This window comes from Patagioenas fasciata, chromosome 23 (genome assembly GCF_037038585.1).
Source record: "Patagioenas fasciata isolate bPatFas1 chromosome 23, bPatFas1.hap1, whole genome shotgun sequence".
Taxonomy (NCBI): Eukaryota; Metazoa; Chordata; class Aves; order Columbiformes; family Columbidae; genus Patagioenas; species Patagioenas fasciata.
In genome coordinates, this window is record NC_092542.1 from 4,511,930 (window position 1) to 4,532,444 (window position 20,515).

A 20,515-nucleotide genomic window follows, 5' to 3' on the forward strand; every position below is an offset into this window, starting at 1 on the left:
TATACCCATCAGGTGCATGGGGTTTGGATTACTTTACTGCACAGAGGTAAAATTCACTATGAATGACTACAGGACCAACTTCTGGAAGCGCTGGACAATGTATGAACACTGACAAGCGATCTTGGTCTTACCACTCTGGACATCTGTGGAAGCTCTTTTGGTACCAATAAGATTAACTGGTGCCATGCAAATCTAAAGTGCTTTATAAACTCCGAAGTAGTAAGAAAACCACGTTCCATTTAACAAAAACTGTTCACCCAGCATTAGTCAGTGGCAGGAAACAAGTTGTAATTCCAGTAATAGGGATGGGGAAAGCAAAATGTGAACTGGGAAGAGAAATAAAGTGGTAACAGGAAAGACAAGGGAGAAAAAAAAGATCATATAACACACGTGTAACTACGAACAACAATTAAACCTCTGTGGTTTTTGTTTTACAGGCCCTGAAAATAGTTGAAACAAGCAACCATGCCATTCTACACCAGAAAACACAAGTGCTTCTTATTTCATAAGAACCAAAGACTACTCCTGTATTGCTGTGAGGAGATGATCCATGGAAAATCTGGTGAAAGAATTCCAGGTCTATGGGGATCCCACACAACTCTAAGGACTCCTCCCCTGCCCCAGACTACAGAGCATGGAACATTTCACAGGATTTTTACCAACCAGGAATTTACTAGAGGAACAAAAAAGATTATGCAATAAGAAAAAAAACCCAGCAGCAATGAGATTTACATCTGAAAAGTGATTTGCAGGTAATATGTGTTAGCTTGATTTTTAAACGCTACCAAAGATTATTTCATATTCCATTTTTTTAATGCATTTATTTAAAAACACATATCCAGAATCTTTCAAGTTTTTGGCTGAAGTGCTTGTGGCATGTTTCGCTACTAAACGATGTATCAAAAAGGAGGATTGGCTTCAGAGAGAAACAGTTATTTACAAATTTAGAAAATATTAGATACTGGAAGCTAAAATCTTTCCGCTATTGATACAGATTGTCTGCTCTTGATACTTACGTGGCAAAATATGGTAGGCCCAGCTGGAACTGACCTACCAGCTAAACGCTTGCTCATCTGACTGTTGCACCAGGAATTTCCTGTCTTGTTGCAGACACACAGGGATTGAAATACACATCCTGAATTAAAGGGTGCTTGGAAAATACCCAGTTTTGATGGGTCACTTTAAGCAGTTACTCAGCACGCTTCAGAGCTGACATGTAGAGGCTTCTGAACTAGTTTATACTGTTTTTTTCTTTCCAACGGTCTGATTTGCTAACTAACTGGATAGTTGGCTTGTTTGCTAACACGTGCAACACTAGATCAGGGTGTGTTAATGAGGTACAACGCACCTTGGGAGTCTACAGCTTTTCTGTGGCATATTTAGTGCAGCAGGACCCGAGTGCACAGAGTTCAGAGCAAAGGCTTTGTACATCAAGTGGTTGCAACACATTCTGTTCTTTAAACTTTGAGGCACTGAAATGTTTGGTGTGAAAATCATGGTAATCTATATGGTCAATATTTGCTAAGCAGAACAACTTAAATATATTTGCTTTTCCGTTTCTTTCATGTGCCATGAACTACCATATCAATCCAAGCTTTGGAAATAAAAATGATAATGTAAGTTGTCTTATTTTCAATAATTGTTCTTTATTTTCTTTAAAAAACACCTACGAAATGTTATAAACTTCCACCAGTTTTCCTAAATTGTTTTATTATTTGTCTTATCAGTGCAGTTAGAGTAAACCTTCATTTCTGAAAGTTCTGGTATATCAGTTATCTGTCAAGTTTACAGTCTCTTACAGATGAGCAGATGAGGTCCCGTCCCTGCAATACAATTCACACACACCTTAATACACTTTCCAGCTCCCGTGACTCAGTTCAGTTGAAGACAACTGTCTTGGCTAGGAAGAGTTTGACTTTTCACACTGGCATCCTTTGCCCCTGTCCTTGCAGGCTGCAGTACTTCTAGGGAGCCAGAGTACTTCACATATTTAGTTTCCAAGAGTCCACACGTCCCACTGGTTTTAGAAAGAGAATTGTGACCAAGTTCCATGCATGGCTGTTCTATTTGCTTGTGTGACTTGTACGAATTAACTAAAAATGTTTATAAGTTCATAGGAAAGCAGCAAAACGACAGCTTTTTCTTACTGTGGCAACGTAAAAGAATAGTACGTTCTGTTACTCTAGACTTCACAATTTCTTGTCTGTACTGGAAACTACCCCATAAGGTGCACTCAATGTCTGACCAAACAGACGCCATATGGAGTTATTAATTATTAAGCCATTGGAGAGAACAGCACAGATGTCACCAGTTTCTTCTGTAGCAGCTTAGTTGCTGCTAACTTGCAAATGCCATAAAATGGGAAAATCATTCTTATGCCTTAAACCAGAAGTAACGAGACCTCGTTTGAAAAATGCAGAACACTAGAGCAGACAATCTTTTTGGGAAGTTCTGAGTTTCCCTGGATCATGTACGGAACTGAGCAGCCTGCATTCTACTCAAGTAAACTGTGCTTTGCTCCTACTCCATAATCTCTCACTAAGAGCCATTTTAACTTCATATACCAACTATCTAGATTTTCTGGTCTGAACTGTGCCTTTATGTTCTGCCCTCTAGTTTAAGGAAACTTTTATTAATGTTAAGTGAAATCAACCCCTTTCCAAATGGCCCATGCTCCACTGAAGCATTATCTGTGGGCTTCCAGCACTGGGGACTCAGTATTAAATATCGTGCTACACTAAATTCAAACCTGCAAAAATGTGAAGGCATTAATTTCCTTCTGATCGTCATCTGGAGATACTTGTATATGGCTAAAGAACCCAAGGGCTCTGAAGAATCAGAAGATCTCCATTATTCTGCCAACAGGAAGAAACAGCAACTGCTGCTACACTGATACATTTAATATTCTGATGATTCATATCGCCTTGCTGCAAGAAATCTCAAGCATAGAACATTTCATTCAGCTTCAAATGAACCTCAAGAAACAATCACTTCATGAAAAGCTTTGCCATATTTGTTATGTGTTATATGCTACTGAAGAATTCTTAATGCCCTCTCGTACCATCATGATACAAACATTCTAGAAGTATAGACTATAAATCTGTGCAGAGGTCTACATTCCATATGCAAACTGCCGCAGCGTTCTGTGGCTGAGCTTCCACTGACTTGTATTATGTAGCTCCCCTTTACTGGTTCAGGGCTTCAAAGGTAGGTTGAACACAAGCTACATGTTTTTTGGTACAATTTATGTGGAAGATGGGATCTTTTCTGCTTTGCAAGAAGTCAAACAGCACATTGTCCTAGGGCAAATACTTCTGTAAGCTGAAATGCATGATCGGTATACACATTTGCAGAATCAAGGCCCAAGGTCAAGAGGCTTCCTATGCATGAGAACACATCAGGAAACAACCGCGCCACACTTTCAACAGCTGGCCAGGTTTCATTTTTATTCACCGGGAACAACATTCAATATATCAACACTCGCTTTTGACTTAAAATCCTTACTCCTGATCACATTCATTCCTTTAGAGTTAGTAACAGTAATGTTCCCTTTTGCAGCTTGGCTTTGAGTCATGAATGTGGCTCTCCCCAACAGACAAGCAGGCACCAGACTTCCCGTGAGAATGCCAGATGCCACTAAAAAAATATCATAAACATAGTTGTCCCCTTGTATTTGTGTCTGTGAGGAGGATATAGAGCAGTGGTATACTATGAAAGCAATGACTTGATGCATCAATATTTATAATACTTCTAAGCATCAGTACAGCAATTCTTACAGGAGTTCAACCAAAGTATGTTTTCACTAGAAAAGCAGAAAATACCTGAAGAATTAATTCAATTATACTAGCAATAATTAAATATGAACCAGAGAATTATGGAGATCAGGTTAGTCCTACAAACTTAAAAAGTGTTCATTTATAGTTAAATACCAATTAAAACATGCAGCAAATGCTTTAAAATGTAATTACTCATTATTTTAAGAGAAGCTGCAGTATGCTATTGCAAGTATCTTAACCATACATTATTTAATTAAAAAATGGGACTTGCACATTAACACTGTCTGTAAAGTGCTCAAACTCAAAAAGCACTGCTGTATCATTCACATGAGGATGGCAAGCGCGACCTGCAGTTCAGGAGAGTATGATACACAGATTAAGTGACCTGCCGAGGATTGTGACCGCAGGTAAGAGAAAAGCCACCAACCCTACCGCCTTTAAACATCAGTCCTACCACAGCTTCACATTAGTTCAAATGAAGAGATGCTCCATTATGTTTTATGATGACATGATCCTCAATATTCTTTAATATAAGGTGGCAACTAAGGATGCGAGGAAAAGAGCAACTTGTTGAATCTACCAGGAACCCTCAGCTCCAATTGGTTTCGATGAAAAAACACTCCATCTAAAAATAGTTTCTCCTCCGCCATCTGAAGTTCTGTAGTGTAGATACTACAGTACCACTGCAATTTAAAGCTTAAGTCATAACTGGCCTACACCATACCTGAAGACATTGTTATACTTATTTATACTCATCTGTTTAACTAGACAAAGTATCAGATTAACCATACACATCCTTTCCCAGACAGTTTTTTTAACCTAAAGTATTAATCATTCTCAGCATCTAGTTTTGTTAGACGACCACTGACAGACACAGAAGGTAACAGTGGGTATGCAACTTGACACTAGGTGCCATAATGAGAAGTTTGAATTAGTGCTTTGTACATTTTTCACAGCTGCAGCGCAGAGGCATTTTATGTATAAATAAACCCAGCACCACACTAGCCATGTGTCTTTGTCCAGGCCCTGTGGATTTAGGCATCGAACCAAACCCACAGCTCCCCCTGCTCTGCAACGAACACTTGAACTGCAACACAAAGATCCCCATTCAATCATGTAGCTTGTTAGGCTATTCCAGGCTGGAGAAGTCACATTTTCAGACTCTGGTAAATGTTAAACTGGCACGTGCCTTACCAGGCAAGGAGTACTGCACACTCCACGCATTTTCAAGGTTGTGTTCCTTTTGCAGAAAGGAGTTGGGCAAGTTGTCCAATCCCCCTGCCAGAGCAGTCCCTCCTTGTTAGTGAGGATGAGGTCCAGCAGTGCACCTCTTCTAGACGGCTCCTCCACCCTTTGCATCAGAAAGTTCTCACCAAGGCACTGGAGGAACCTCCTAGACTGTGGCTGCCGGCCGAGTAGTCCTTCCAACAAACAGCAGGGAAGTTCAAATCCCCCACCACAACCAGGGCCTGTGATTGGGAGGCTGCTCTGAGCTGTCTGTAGAGGTCTCATCAACTTCCTCACACTGATCTGGTGGCCTATAATAGACGCCCACAACAGTATCACCCTTGCCAGCCTGCCCCTTAACTTTCACCCATAGACTCTCAACTCGCCCCTCATCTGTGTCTGGACAACACTCAATACATTGGAGTTGGTCTCTCACATAAAGAGCAACTGCACCACCACACCTGGCTGGCCTGTCTTTCCTGATCAATCCTGATCAATCCTGATCCATCTGATCAATCTGATCTTTTCCTGGTCTACCCTTCAAGCTCTCATAGATTCAAAGTTCTAAAGTGTTTTCTGAGATGTCACAGCACAAAGATAAGGAACCACCTAATTCATCCTGGGCTGCTCTTGCAGTATTACAGAGGGAAGGAAGAAGAGTTTTAACAACGACTGAGGTTCATCCACTTCATGTCAATGACGGAACTCAGCTGCTGGTCAGTATTGCCTGTACGCTGTTACCAGATGTCAGCCTTATTGTAGAAAAAAAGAATAGTTAAAGGGCTTACGTAGTACAGAGAAACGCATTTTCTTAAAACATCAGTAGCTTCCTGTTTTGCATAGAAGAAAGAAGAGAGGGGGGTTCTCTGAAGCATAGGACAGTATCATTCTACCATTTATCCCCTCCAAAACCAGAAGAATCTTCTATTTTTACACAGGTTTTATTGGAATTTTTGCTGCATTGCATCACTATCCCTCTAACATTGCTCTCTTTCCTATCGGAAGATCGGTCGTAATTACTTTCAACTACTCTGGAATGACTGAACATTTTCTAACAAGGCAATTGTACCGACGTTTGTCTTAGGAAATTAGTATTGTGTGTCTCATTTGAGCTGGGAAGCAACTCAATTTCCTGCTTTTATCAACCACATTACCCTCAAATAGCACATTCCTCTAGAGTTCTGTGAATATTTTACCTCATGATATTTTTGATTCATGCTACGCAGGAAACAGGGAAGGAATTAGCAGGTTCAGCAGGTGTACCCAGGGGAAAAGAGAAGGGAATATCAGCTCTTCCTCATTTCCTATCTACCATTTTGCAAAAAAACACAGGGGTTGAATAAACAGTTGAATAAACTGAGCATAGCACACACATGCTAACTTCCTTCTTGAAGGCATGTCCTCTCCCGTGCACTTAACACTGGTGCAATTTGCTGAGAAATAAGAGACAACCATTTGCAGAACCGTCAGTGCTTTCCTGCCTACACCCACACAAACTGCTTATACAAAGAGAATTAAGAAAAGTCCACTTCTCACAACTTAGACATAGCTGTAGAAATCCGTGGCACAAGAGATTTTGACCCAAAATCCAGCCATTAAAGGTGAGTTGTATAATAAAATACAGCTTATGTTTTTAACAGGCAGCCTTTACTTTATCAGTAAAGTAGTGGAAGAATTTACTTGGTTTAAGTTGCTGCAGAAAGTTACCTCTGTGATCCAGAGTGGGACTTGGCCTGAGGAAACTACTGCTGGCACTAAGATGTGTCTCTTTGTAAGAGACCAAATATTCAAGAGATTATGAAAACATGCATTGCTATTAACCACAACTCAAAGGGAGGCAAACCCTGGAATCTGTTCATTTAAACCTAGAAGTGCTGAACTTCAGAAATGTTCAACTCTTGATTATGAAGTTACTCCTTGAAAACCATTTTCCTAATGGACTTTTCTCACTCATTTTGTCATGATTAATAATTAGCTTACTTCCACAATAAGCATGCTTGGTTGACTGAGTGGAAAGTACCTGCAAATGTAAAGCACGCTTCCGTTTCACACTGAAAAATGAGCAAGAACCACAAGTAACTAAAGATTTGATACACCTGACAAGAAGCAATGTATAAAGAAACACACAAGCGGAATACTAAAGTGAAAGGCTCCTCACTGCAGGCTAATAATGCAGATGCACCACGACTGCACACCCAGTAAACTGTATCCTAGCACCAGCTAGTGGTAAGAATTAGTGAAGGCATTTTTACAAGAAAAATGAATATGTTCATAATAAAAAAGCCTCAGATCATTATAAATTGCCTCCTGGCCACCAAGCCTAACTGTATTTTTTAAGTACTTTCAATCAAAGTTACTTATCAGTTCTACAGCATATGCCTACACCATCTATGCTGCACCTCAAGTGTTTTTGACTGATCCAGTCGCTAGGAGTTGGAAGATGCAGGAGTACACATAACACCCAGATGCTTTCTCCACCCTCAGTGCTCTTTCATCCTCAGAGCCAGCTTGTCACTACTCAAGTAGTAGGTAGCCGAGGGTTAAACACTGTTCTTACCATGCATTCCCTTCCACAGAGTATTGCCGATATCTTCTCTCAACATAAACATTATTAAACACAAAAAAAAATATATAAATGATTAATTCAGCTAAGAAACTCATAGTCATCCATTTTCTGGACCCAGTCCTGTAGTGCTTGATTCAGTTTACAGAGGCAACACCAAACCAGTTTACAATGGATACCATCCAATTTAAAATTATCTAGACTTAAATGAACCTTATCTTCATCCCTCTGCCACTGCTGGTGTAATCGACACCGATGCGTTTTAGCCAGTTAGTAGGAGTAGGACTCAGGTAATGGGTAGTAAGTCCTATATAACTTATTTGATGGATTTAAGACCTCAGCAGCTGTCAAGTTCTGGAGAGGGCAGTATTCAAGTGAAGCATGTTTATTCAGTCTTAGATGGACTACTTCTTCTGTAAAATGGAGAAAATAAAGTCTTGAGTTCCACAGCTTGTGATCAAGAGGTAGTGAATCGATTTCACTAACTTGCCACCATTACCCTGCCCCATCAGATCCCCTTTACGCTAAAGTCAGTCATATGGGAATTGCTGAAAGGTCACTTGGTACACGCACATGGAAGCCAAGCAGTAGCAGGCTGAGTCTTCAAATGAAGCCTCTGAAGCCGCAACAGCCTTGACCAGGAAGGAGCAGAGAAGTAATGTTGAGATTTGAGCAAAAGCATTTACTCTTTGCAGCCTTAAGAGAATGAGTAAACATTGATACTGTAGAAATAAAGTTATAAAGCAAGATAAAATTAATAAGCTCAGAGGAAGTGTTACAATATCAGTTTTGTAGGTAGTACTGTAAGTTTGTGAGTTAGCTTGTTGATACTTGCCCTGTCTGGTTTACAATCTCGATAACAATCCCTCCAGAACAGAAGAAAAAACTTCAAGAAGCTCATAGGTTAATTTATTTAGAAGAAAGTTATAATTTGTATTATTTGTGATACTTTTGGAAAACCTTATACTTAACAACCTTGGAGGTAGAAAGGTTTGTACCCTAGCTGATACAGTATGTATTTTTTTGTTTTCTGTTACTGGTATAATGGGAGCCTCGGTTTTTCTTAACCTCAAACTTACACAGGTGTAATTAGTCTAGCTTACTTATAAATGTAAATATTAATATAGCTAAACTAGAATTCAATTAATTTGCCATAATAAGCTAAAGCAGTTGAAACATTTATAGGGGATTTGTTACTACTAAACATAGAGGTTTCTAACATGGCTTGGGTACACCTAAGCAATGTTTTAAAGTACAAATGCATCCTGTGTATCCCAGGTGGGAAGATCACTGTCTCCTGTTGTTTTTCAGCCTGCTGTTAGGTGAAATATTGCCACAGAGCTGTTCAAGTTCTCTGCCTTTAGAGTGCACCTTTTCCCTGTGTTTGGGAGGTTACCTTTGTAGCTATGTCTGTGGGGAATATGGTGGATTGTCTTAAAAAGCTTCAGTTTGACAAGAGTAGGTAGATTTGCTTGGCTGCTTGTAAAGGAAACCTTCCAGTGTCACGGAATGAGACTCCTCCATCCTGGTACTACATGAGCACCTTGTGTGTTGAGGCTTATCCACAGTTGTATTGTTACTACTTGATGTACACGCACAATGGATGTGAAAACAAAATAATCAAAGAAATGTAAAACACTTTCTGAACTTCAGACCTTTAATGACTCCCACCTCCTGTGGGTTTAAGTCAGGGGGATTTTCCTCTGGAAAAATGGAAGATTCTTGGCACTTCCATGCAAAAAACAGTCCTAGCCCAAGAGGATTACATCTCTTTGACAGCAGGATGAATAGAAAACTCAGGTAAGACGTACAATTATTTTGCTCTTCATATTAAAGGGAGACACAGTTATGCCCTGCAACACAAATAGGCACATCTCCTGGGAGATAACCATGATTTGTTTTTTTTTTTTTTCCTCTCAGGTACTTGTTTATGAATTACAGTGAGAAAAACTTGATTTCCAGGGCTCAGCACATTATTTGTGCAGCAGAAATGGGTCTCGGCCTGTCAGGGGAACCGCCCGCGTCTCCCAGGGCTCTGAGGGTCTCCCTGTGCATCACCTCCACTTACTCAAATTATTTATCCTCAGACACTGATTTTTTTTTTTTTTTTTAAATTATTTTTCAGTCAGAGGCGAGAAAACCACCTCCCTTGCGGAGCTGCGTTACTACGAAAAGAAGAAGAACAGATCAAAAAAACCCAAAACAGTCAGAAATAGGGAAAGAGAACCTGCTCTTCTCCACAGCTCATTGTCTGGGATGAGGGTGGTGGCTGGAGGCGGCGGTGCGGAGCCCGGCGGTGCGGAGCCCGGCTGCGGCAGGTGGGACGAGCCGAGGCGCTCTCGGGGAAGCACTGGGGGTGCAGGCGGCTGCGGGGGGCCGGGGGGCGGCGGGCGGGGGGCGGCCCCGCTCCGAGGGGGGTCCCGCGGCGGGGGGACCGGCCCGCTGGCCTCCCCCCAACGTCACTTCCGAGGCTGGAGACAAAATGGCGCCCGGACGGTGCCGGAGCTGAGGCCGTTCCGCGCCGCTCCGAGCCCGGGCCGCAGGCAGCGGCGCAGGTGAGAGGGAGGCGGCGGAGCCCGGAGAGATGCCGGAGGGCGGGACGGGGCGTGGGGGCGGTGGGCAGAGCCAGCGGCGCCGGGGCCGGGGGGCGCGGCTGGGAGGGGGCCCGGCGCGGGAGGAGGGGACCATGGCGGCGGCCCGGCCCGCCGAGGAGCCTCCTTCGGGGGCGTGGAGCCGCCCGGTGGGGCCCGGAGGGAGGGGGCAGCCGTGGCCGCACGGTGGGCGGGCGGGAAGCGGCTGCAGGTGCGAGGAGCGAGTGTGGGGCTTGTACCCTGAGGAGAGCGGGGTCCGGGAAGGAGGGTGGCGGCACAGCCGTCTGGAGGAAGATGCTCCATCCCCCGGCTGCATTTTCAGGTTTTTCTCTTGAAAAGGCTGCTTCGGGGGTATTGGCTGTGTCTGTAACCACTGCCTACCTGATGCTGTGAGACAACTGTTGCATTCCACACAGCTCATAATACACAGTCTTCAAAAGTTTTGGCGATTCAGACGCCTTAAAGCTCGCTGCCCATCAGGCGGCTGCTGAGCCGGCTGGGAGGGGGCTGGAGAGATGAATTTCAGAATTGGTTTCTTCACTGGAAATGTGCTGCCTGGGACATTTCAAATAAATCAGAGGTTTCTTTGTGATGGTGGTACCAGGGGGGAAGAATTTCTGGGGTGAGATTGAAAATCTGCATGTAAGGTGTTCAGGACAGATCAAGAGTAGAATCTTCAGGTACATTTTATATTTGAAGCCGGAGCAGCGTGTGGAGCGTTGCTGATAACTGACTCGTGAGCAGGTAGCTCAGGGCTTCAGTACAGTTTCCAGTGGTTTCAAATTCATATGAAGCTGCAAAATTTCCACTTCGAAACAGTAAAGAAAACTTTAAATTGTTTTCAACTGTTGAAAACGGAAGGGAAGGTGATGTGGCTGATCTGTCTGATCATTTGGTGGCAAAAGAAATATTTCTCTGATGTTCTGTTTGAGTAATCAACACTGCACAGCTCTTGAAAACAACGTGCATTGGTGGTGCCACTCCGGGCTGCTGTGCCCAGCCTGTGATCTTGACTTTGGGTGTGTTATTTGAGTGCAAAATCTTTTTCAGTTGATTTACACATATTAAATAGATGAGGAGAACTGGGTGTATATAGCAGTGTGATCTGTAATTACGCTGTTGTGTCTTGATATTTGCCTCATTTTAATAAAAATTACATGCATGTTAGGAATTAAGTTCTCAAGGTATGTGTCCCTTGGTATAGAAAGAGAAGCCTCCAGCTCTGCTGGCTGTTGAAACGTGTGATGGTGAATCAGTGATAGCACTGGCTCTATTCAAATAGAGAACTGGGTCATTGATAGATGGGGCATGACTATTAAGAAATGAAAGAGCTATTGGACTTGTAGAGTAGGCAGCGAGAACTGTGTTGGTTTTCAAGCATATAGCTCCCAGGATTTGCTGGGGCAGAAGTGTCTTAACAACCTGTCTGCCCATGGCATAGACCATATAAATGAGACCAATTTTCACTTACAGTGAAACCCTAGTTATGTTAAATAGAAGGCAAATAATCACTTTGGATAATATATCTTAGATAGAAATGCTGTGATGAGTGTGGTGTTTGGAGATTCCTGAATTGCTGGCTGTGCAGTGTAGGTTTGGGGATCTAAAGAATCTTTCAGAATGGCATAGAAGATGAGGGAAGGATGCTACAGTACTTATGTACATTTGTATAATCCTTCCTTATTTTTCTACATGAAAATTTACTTGGAAATGGAATGGAAGTAAAGCATGAAGTCAAAGTGATCTACTATTTTTCTATAAAAACTAAAATGCTTCTTGAAGCCCTTCCTGCAGTGCAGTGTTGTCCCCCTTTGAGTGTTTTACATGGAAGCCTTGATCCTTAGGGGTAAACAAGTAACTGTATATAAAAAAGAGATATAAAAAGGAGATCTGAATATTGTTGCTGACTGGGTGACTGAAGTTCAGAGACACTTAGAGATGACCAGTGTGGTGATGTATTTCTGGATCATTGGTAGGCAGTTGATAATTTGTTTGCAGTGTGGCTGCAATACCTTTGAATGAGGATCTCAGCAACAACAACAAAAATATATATATATATATATTAGTCAATGGCTTATAGCAATAGCACAGTACCTTGGTCATCACGAGTCATTGCTTACTGGAGGAGTTTGGAGCTACTGCTTGTATGGTTTTTTATCAGAGATTTATAAAGAGCTGGCGTTCATAAACTTGTGTGTTGAATATCTGCATTGACAGACCTTGGTAAAGCACTGCAGTGTATTTGCTGTTGAATTTGTTAGCGTGTGAAAGGGCAGGTGTGATCCTGATGTTAATGCCTTCTCTCCAATAAAATCATTTTTTATCAATATGTTTTTTCTCTGGTTGTATTCTCAGCTGGAAAATATTTCTTCTCTGCCTCTGTGTAAAACCTTCCTGGAGGCAGAACCGGGAGACCGAGTCCTGTGTTGTAGAAAGAAATTACAGAAAGACTTCTTCATGTAGTAGTAAATCAGGAAATTTTCATTTGAATTTGCTGTCTATGCAAGTAGAACTAAAAGGTGACCTTATGTCTGGAGATTGGAATGGTGTTTCTGTGAATTTGCTGTTTGTTAGAGATGTGGGGTTTTCTGTTGCTTCTCTTGACTAGCGGCTGTTGAATTAATGAACTTGGGGTTTATTTTTGTGTGACTTTTTTCTTGGCATGGTTATCTGAATAAACCTTTCTGAGGTACAACAGTTTATTTGGCTACGTGGCACTAGCAAAGCCCTTTTTCTTAATGGACAATGGGTAATACATTTCAGTGCTCAGAAAATCATTGTTTGTCTATTTTTTCTCTCTTCTTATTCTGGCAGTCTTGAATAACTCAAAATGTTTTTGCAGTTCAGTGCCCTTAGTGCTTCTTGTTTCTATAAAATGCATATTTTAATCTTTTAGAGTTAACAAGAACTTATTTTTTTTGCAAGCTTTGTTTCACCTGATACATTGAACATTTTTGGATTTGAGCGTTTCAGTGTTGAATTTAAAAATTTCCTGATTAAAAAAGAAATCACGTGCAGCAACAGAACACTAAACCAAAGAAGACGATGATTTCTGAAGCCCCGCAGTATCCCAGCCTGATCCCCGGTCATTTGGAAAGCAAACTGCTGAGACTTTCCCGTTTTGTTCCTGGTTGTAACGAACATGTCTTTACCGGAGCGGTGATGTAATGCACGGCCCATTTTCGGCTTCCAAAATAGGACTCATACTCTTATGCCTGGTTTTTCTTTTCTCTGAATTGGAAGCCACATTGTCTTTCACAGTGCTTTTTGATTCTGTGATTTTTTTTTAGGAACCCCCCACATACAGAAATGATAAATATGGCTTATAAAATCAGAAGATAGACTGTTTAGCGTAGCCTACGAATGCTGCACTAAATGAGGAGAAAAGGTAGAAACAGGCAGCTAGAGGCAAGAACCACTTAAACTTGTGCGCTGTGGCCATCGCAGCTCATCAGGCTCTGAAATCATGTCAATAAAAGGTTCTGGCTTTTACCGTCTTTCTGTGAGCAATCGTTTTTTGTTTTGTAGCCAATATAGAAAGGCAGGACACTTGTAACTAAAAATAAGTAGTTTTAAACACTAGGAAATGTTTTGATGCCTCTCTTGCTATCCGAAACATTTCATTTATAAATTGACATTGTGTGGGTATTGTCCCCGTGAACAATGAATAAGAGCACTGGCTTTTTCTCTGTTATTCAGGCCTCATCTCAAGTACTGAAGTTCAGACCGACTCCAGCTTTTGCTTTTACTTTAATCAGCATTGACATGTGCTAAGGCGACTTTGAGCAGACGACAGGCAGTCTGGGGGTCGGATTTCAGAAACCATTTGCCTGAAGCATTTGCGTGAAAATGTCTGAAGTAGAAATCGTGTTTGTCAGGAGGGAAAATGAGTCAAGATATGAAGGTTAAGGGAAGTAAAGGGTGTGCAGAAGATGGGTGAGGAACAACTGTGTGCTAAGGCACGAGAAACTTAAGACACAAAGGGATAGTATTGTTGTGAACAAGATTTAACACCCTCAGGAGTGGCTGTAACTGGTAATGAAACCTGTGGAGCTTTCCCTGCTTGCTCGGTGGTTTCTTGGTGTTGACTGTGTTCTCTGTCAGCGTCACAGAGAATTGTAGAAAAATCAAATGCTTGGGACTTATCATTCCTAGGAGTCCATTTGTATTTGGCAGATGTACTGAAATAAGGTAAAGTTGTAACAGTACCTTCCAGAAGGAATGCTTTTCTTCAGATGTTTTAAAGAAGAGTTTCCTGTTTCTAATATGGGAGAGTGGAGACTCAAATACATGCGTTTTGTTGATTTGAAGACCACTTAAGGTCTATTATAATCCTTTGATATTAAATTCTAAAGAGATCTGACTCCTAAAGTTCTTAAAAGTATTAAATCCTGAACAAGCTAACTTGTTTTTAAGAATAAAACAGTTCTGCTTGAGCACATTTCTATTGCTTCATCATTTAAAACTGGGAGAAAGATTAATGGCAGAGATCTGTCTTGAGGTTGTTCTTACACATTTGAGCTAAAATAACAAAACTGTCACAGAATCCCAGAGTGTCAGGGGCTGAAGGGACCTGGAAAGCTCATCCAGTGCAATCCCCCCATGGAGCAGGAACACCCAGCTGAGGTTCCACAGGAAGGTGTCCAGGCGGGTTTGAATGGCTGCAGAGAAGGAGACTCCACAACCTCCCTGGGCAGCCTGGGCCAGGCTCTGCCACCCTCACCATGAAGAAGTTTCTTCTCAAATTTAAGTGGAACCTTTTGTGTTCCAGTTTGCACCCATTGCCCCTTGTCCTGTCACTGGTTGTCACCGCGAAGAGCCTGGCTCCATCCTCCTGACACCGCCCCTTTAGATATCTGTAAACATGAATGAGTCCCCCCTCAGTCTCCTCTTGTCCAGCTCCAGAGCCCCAGCTCCCTCAGCCTTTCCTCACACGGGAGATGCTCCACTCCCTTCAGCATCTTTGTTGCCCTGCGCTGGACTCTCTGCAGCAGTTCCCTGTCCTTCTGGAACTGAGGGGCCACAACTGGACACAATATTCCAGGTGTGATCTCCCCAGGGCAGAGTAGAGGGGCAGGAGAACCTCTCTGCACCCTCTGACAACAGATCTTCTCCCCAAGTGGCCAGCCCTTCCTTCCATGATCTATAAACTCTGGGACAGATTTTTTAAATAAAGCAATATGCTGCCTTGTGCGAAATGTTTTAGGAAGAGCAACCAGTGTCTGTATGTACTTTCAATTCAATGTAAATTTGTAGGTAGGTACATGTTACAATTGTCTGTTTTTCTTTTTAGGACTCATGTAATCAAAGGAGTTTCTTTGTGTGTGTCTTTTTAGAACACAACAGGAATTCAAAATGAATCAGGTGAGTATAAATGTAAGACTGTCAAAATACTTAGATATTAGAAGAGTTAATTGTTCTTAAGAAAAGTAAATAATCCACTAAAAAAGAAATGTTATTTAAAATCTTCAGTGTCATTAAATTTAATAATCTTCCTTTCCACAACATGTATGCATGTGAGATTTATTGTATTTCATGGATTAGGTTTTGTGTGTGTGATTAGCAGTACGTAAGTTATTACTGCTGGCACCTCTTATAAGAACACCACTCCGGAAAGATTGGTTTCATCATGAGGCTTTTGGTATTAATTCAGCTCCCTATAAAAGTGGCCCGAAAATCAAAGTCTTCCATTTACTTTTTTTAACCACTTGACCATTTCAAATGTGCGGCAAACAATCTGTCACAGGAACTGATTGATGGGGAAGTTTCACACTTTTCTAGAACCTGAAGCATTTCCCGTAGAACCAAGTGAAAAGATTAGAAAACACATTTCTGTCGCGATGCTGGACTCTGCTGTATGGATGCAAGAATATTCTGACTGGAGGGCGTTGTTTTAATCGATGCCAAGTGTACATGATTTTGTTTTGCATTTGTCTGTCCAAGTAGGAATTAGGTTTATCATGCGCAGTTGTATTACTTACAGATAATTATAGGCAAAGTAGGTGTTGCCTTCATTTTTTCTCCTAAGTTCTTCTCTCTTTGGATGATCTTACAAAGTCCCTTTGGCGTGGGAATGCGAATGTAGGATATTACACTGAAGGAATGCAGATTTTAATTTGCTAAAAACATTGGCAATGAGTAGAAACTTTCTTAGCCAAAACCAGCCATGGTCCACAGTCATGTAAAATGTTTTGTATACTGATTTTTTATTGATGCCGGTATACAATGAGTACTTTTATTGCCCTTTGTGCCTTTATTTCAGCAGCCATGAATACATTTAGCACTTTGCTGAAGTAGGTTTTCACTGAAGTTATAGGAGTATATCCATAATGTAAGCAATTACAGTGCGAAATGGGTTGGTGGGGTGTTTCCTATTGCTTTCTTCCTCTGATTTAAATTGAAAAATTTTCAATATAAAAAAAATCAAAAAGGAAAAAGCAAAATAAATATCAGACACTTGAAATATGTATTGTAAAAAAAAGACATATTTGTATTGTATCTATACACAAGTATAAATTATCATGTATATATAATACAAATAACATTTGCGTTAACACGCTTTGAAGAACTAGCAGTCTGCTTTGGGGTAACCAGGTTAACTATTGCTTCACAGTTTATTTCTATTGTGACTTAATTTTGTTTTACCTGTGAGGTTTGTCTGAGTTCTGGGATCAGCTGACGTGCGGTGGGCGACACCGCGGCGAGGGCGGGTGGTTTAAAAGGTGTCCTAACTCGACACCAGCACTCAGTTCCTGAGATCAGCTGGTCGGGCTGGCCACTGGGGGAGAATGTCAGTCAGAGGGTGTAGGGAGGCAGCTAGGAAGGCTAAGGCCTCCTTAGAATTAAACCTGGCGAGAGGGGTCAAGGACAATAGGAAGAGCTTTTCCCAATACATGGCAGATAAAACTAACAGCAGAGGCAATGTAGGACGAGGGAATAGAGAAGCTTTGGATTCTGCTAAAATTCTGAAAGCTATAGATCCTGATCTTTAATTGTTACTATTGGCTCTTTTCTTCCCATTTTTGTGTGTGTCCCCTCATGTCCTCTCATCATGTCCCGTCCATTTCTCCCGATCTGTTTCTAGAATAAAATTTCTGTGCTGTATGAAAACAAAGTCGTCTTTTTTCTTATTGTGACTGCTTCGTATTGCTTATGCAGTGCTGTGATGTATGTCATCTTACAATTAAATAATGAGATGACGCTGCCCCTGGGAATAGTTACAGTAGCTTCAAGTCCTTCTTGGTGTTTCTGGCTTTCACATTTCGTTTGCCAAGTGTACAGAGCTCATATGGCTTTTTATTATTCAATTACTATTCGTATTAAGTGTGTATTTAGCATCAACCCTGTGGTGTTTTTTCTTGCAGTGCCCTTGTCCTTTCATTCACTGTTGACAAGTTGTAGTGCCAGGTCTGTATGAGCAATGTTTTTCCTGATGCCAAACATCTTTCCAGTGTTCTGTTCTTGTGTTTCTTTCATGCTCCTTATCTCTGCTTTTGGTGTGACTTCAGTGACCCTGGAACTAATTGCACTATTGTTAATTTGGTTTCTGTGAAAAGACTGCTAGTTTTGTTGTTTATCCCATAGCAATCTTGAAGTAGTGAAGGAAATCCCTTTCATAAATACTTGGATATGGGCTTCTTGTAGTAAGGAGAGGAAGGATTGAAAAAACCCCCGCAGCTGTTGTTGGAATGAATATTTTTGGGTTTCTTGGGAGATCGCTGTCTCAGGATACAGTGTGCGTCCTCTATCTGTTTTAAAGAGATCTTCCTTTAATATGTAAACTACTTTATCGGAATATGCTGTTTAATTTATTTAAAAAAGCACAAGCAGACATGGGGTTTTGATTGATCGCACTCACTGCAGCTCAGACCGCCTTAAGGTAGAGTAGGAAGACCTGGAAAACAGCATGGGCAGTTATTTAACACATGGTGAAGGCATACATTAATAAATTACACCTGCACTTAAGTCGCTTCACCCCGGCCAATTTGAACACTAGCAGTGTAATATTTCTGATGAGCTTCAGAGTAAGAAGCTTAAAAGTGAAATAAGCTTCAAGTGCTTTTGTATTCAAAATTGCAGTCTCGAAGTGAGTGAAAAATACCATATTAGGACTTCAGTTCAATGGGAAAGTTTACTGTAGGACACCCACCGTGCACTATCCTTATCAAGAGGTGAATGTTTTAGACAGAAAAGTCCATTTAAATGTGATTAAGTGTTGGTGGAAAAGGGATTGAAATGTAGTATTTCTTCATTTGGTAGACAGACATTCCTCGGGGACAAGTTGTGATCTGGAAAAAGATTCAAGTAGCCAGATTTAAATTGCAAATAAAATGAGATTGCACTGATTTGACTGAACTGAATTGTTGTTTATTTTACTGTATAATATTTGGTTACTTATTACCATTCGTTTGAGGTGTGAGATGTGTTATTTACTAGGCCATATCCAGTTTTCTGGTATTTGTGAAATCCATTAGTGCGACAGGTGTTGAATGAGTCTGAGTGCTGTGTTCTCTGAATGTAGCTGCTAAGCCTTGATTTATGGAGGTAGATGCAAACCCAAGTTCTGGTTGTGTATTCATGCAAATAAACTTCTTAAATGATAGAACAGTTTGGGGATATTTGTGGCTAAAAGCAGCTGTGACTGTTAAGGAAGATGCCAGACGCATTGAGGATGTGACAGTGTTGTACTGTCTGGTTGTTAATGTTTTGGTAGGTTAGAATTCACTTGCAGGCTTGAGATTAACTGCTCATCAGCTATGGTTGTGAAAAACCAAACCAAATCCAAACAAACCCCAAACAAACTAAAAACCCATATCAAACAAACAAACAACAAACCCAAAACAAAAAACCCAAACAAACCAAACCCCAAAATGAAACCCAACCAAAACCCCACCTCATTTTGTTAGTTTAAATTTGGAGGGCACTGTTCAGCTGGATGTCTCGTTCACTCTCTCTAGTCCTCCTCATCTGTGCCTATATAGAATTTGTTAGAAATCACTGTGCAAAATGGGCTGGTTTCTCCCCTACTGAAATCATGGCGTAATGTGCTGGGAAGATATTTAGGTTTCTTCGTTTGATATGCTGAGCAGAGTGTTTCTTTCATATTTGCGACATGGCTTCTGGCATATCAGTTCAAGGCTAACAGATGTCTGACAGACTGCTTTCAGCACTATTTCTCCTTTTGCGTTGTTGGAAAAGCAAAATAAAACTTTGCTCTGCTTTGAATAGACCTCACCTATTCTAACTGAAGAATAAGGATTTCTTTTTCTTCCCTGCTCTCCTCACTCTCTTGGATGAGAAGAGATTTCTGGCATTCTTTTCCTTCCATGGTTTCCAATTTGGGGTCTTTCTGCCCTACAAATAGCTCTCTAGGATGTGTCTGTGCAGCTGTCGGGGCTTACCAAGGCAGCAACAGCATAACCTTGCTATGACTCCAGTTTGCTGCCGTTAAAGCTGGGAGAAGACATGTTCCTCTAACTTCACTTAGCAACTCACACTCAGAAACATGGAGAATAATTGCCGTATGCAGCACCTTCATAAAGAGGGGGTACTAAGTAGAAAAGGTTGAGAAACTTTCTGTTTCACTTTAGACATTAAAACCTTAAATTTGATCGTATATAGAGATGCATTTTAAATATATATTTCCAGTGAACTTCCAGCATGATATATTTCGTAAGTGCTCAATGGAAAATGTTCTGAGTATTCCTCAGAAACTATTATCGTATCTCTGCTTTATGGTTTTATGTAAAACCAAGGATCATTTCCAGAAAGTTGGGGTTAACTTGAATAACTGTAGTGTTGTCCAAGTTGTTCTCTCTCTGTTTAATACCTCCTAAAGCTCATTCACCTCTTCGGTGTAACAGCCTTCATATTGAAGGAGTTCCTGCCATCACCACTAGGATTCGTTTCTGACCAGAACAACCAAATTTCACTGTCAGAGGGCAGGTACTTTTTCTTTTTAGGGCTGTTGCACGTGGTTCAACATAAGCCTGGTTCTCACTGAGCACCATTCTCTCCTAAAGCAGGCAGATTTTAGTGGGAAACTGTGCATGCTTGGAACTTCGAAATTCTGGTCCGTTTTATCAGGAATAGTGTTTTGAGCCAGCACTGGGCCCTTGTGGCCAGGAAGCCAATGGTTCCTGGGGTGGGTTAGAATCGGGGTGGTCAGTAGGTCAGAGAGGTTCTCCTGCCCCTCTGCTCTGCCCTGGGGAGACCACACCTGGAATCTTGTGTCCAGTTGTGGCCCCTCAGCTCCAGAAGGACAGGGAACTGCTGGAGAGAGTCCAGCGCAGCCACCAAGATGCTGAAGGTAGTGGAGCATCTCCCGTGTGAGGAAAGGCTGAGGGAGCTGGGGCTCT

The 20,515-nt window shown here is 41.5% G+C and overlaps 2 protein-coding genes across 8 annotated transcripts in view; one reads left to right on the forward strand and one right to left on the reverse strand.

The window, feature by feature from the left end:
- Nucleotides 1-9,947, reverse strand: part of LRRC38 (leucine rich repeat containing 38) — a 45,643-nt gene extending 35,696 nt beyond the window's left edge. For all 6 annotated transcript variants that reach the window (XM_071798242.1, XM_071798243.1, XM_071798241.1 and 3 more), the window contains exon 1: nucleotides 9,794-9,947. The gene's annotated coding sequence lies outside the window, so the exon portion shown is untranslated. The remainder of the gene's footprint in view (nucleotides 1-9,793) is intronic.
- A 77-nt stretch (nucleotides 9,948-10,024) lies between these two features.
- The window catches only part of PRDM2 (PR/SET domain 2), a 48,517-nt gene continuing 38,026 nt past the window's right edge, over nucleotides 10,025-20,515 (forward strand). For both annotated transcript variants that reach the window (XM_065854963.2, XM_065854964.2), the window contains exons 1-2: nucleotides 10,025-10,121; nucleotides 15,451-15,521. In XM_065854963.2, the coding sequence (XP_065711035.2) occupies nucleotides 15,513-15,521 (9 nt within the window). In that variant the 5' untranslated portion in view covers nucleotides 10,025-10,121; nucleotides 15,451-15,512. The remainder of the gene's footprint in view (nucleotides 10,122-15,450; nucleotides 15,522-20,515) is intronic.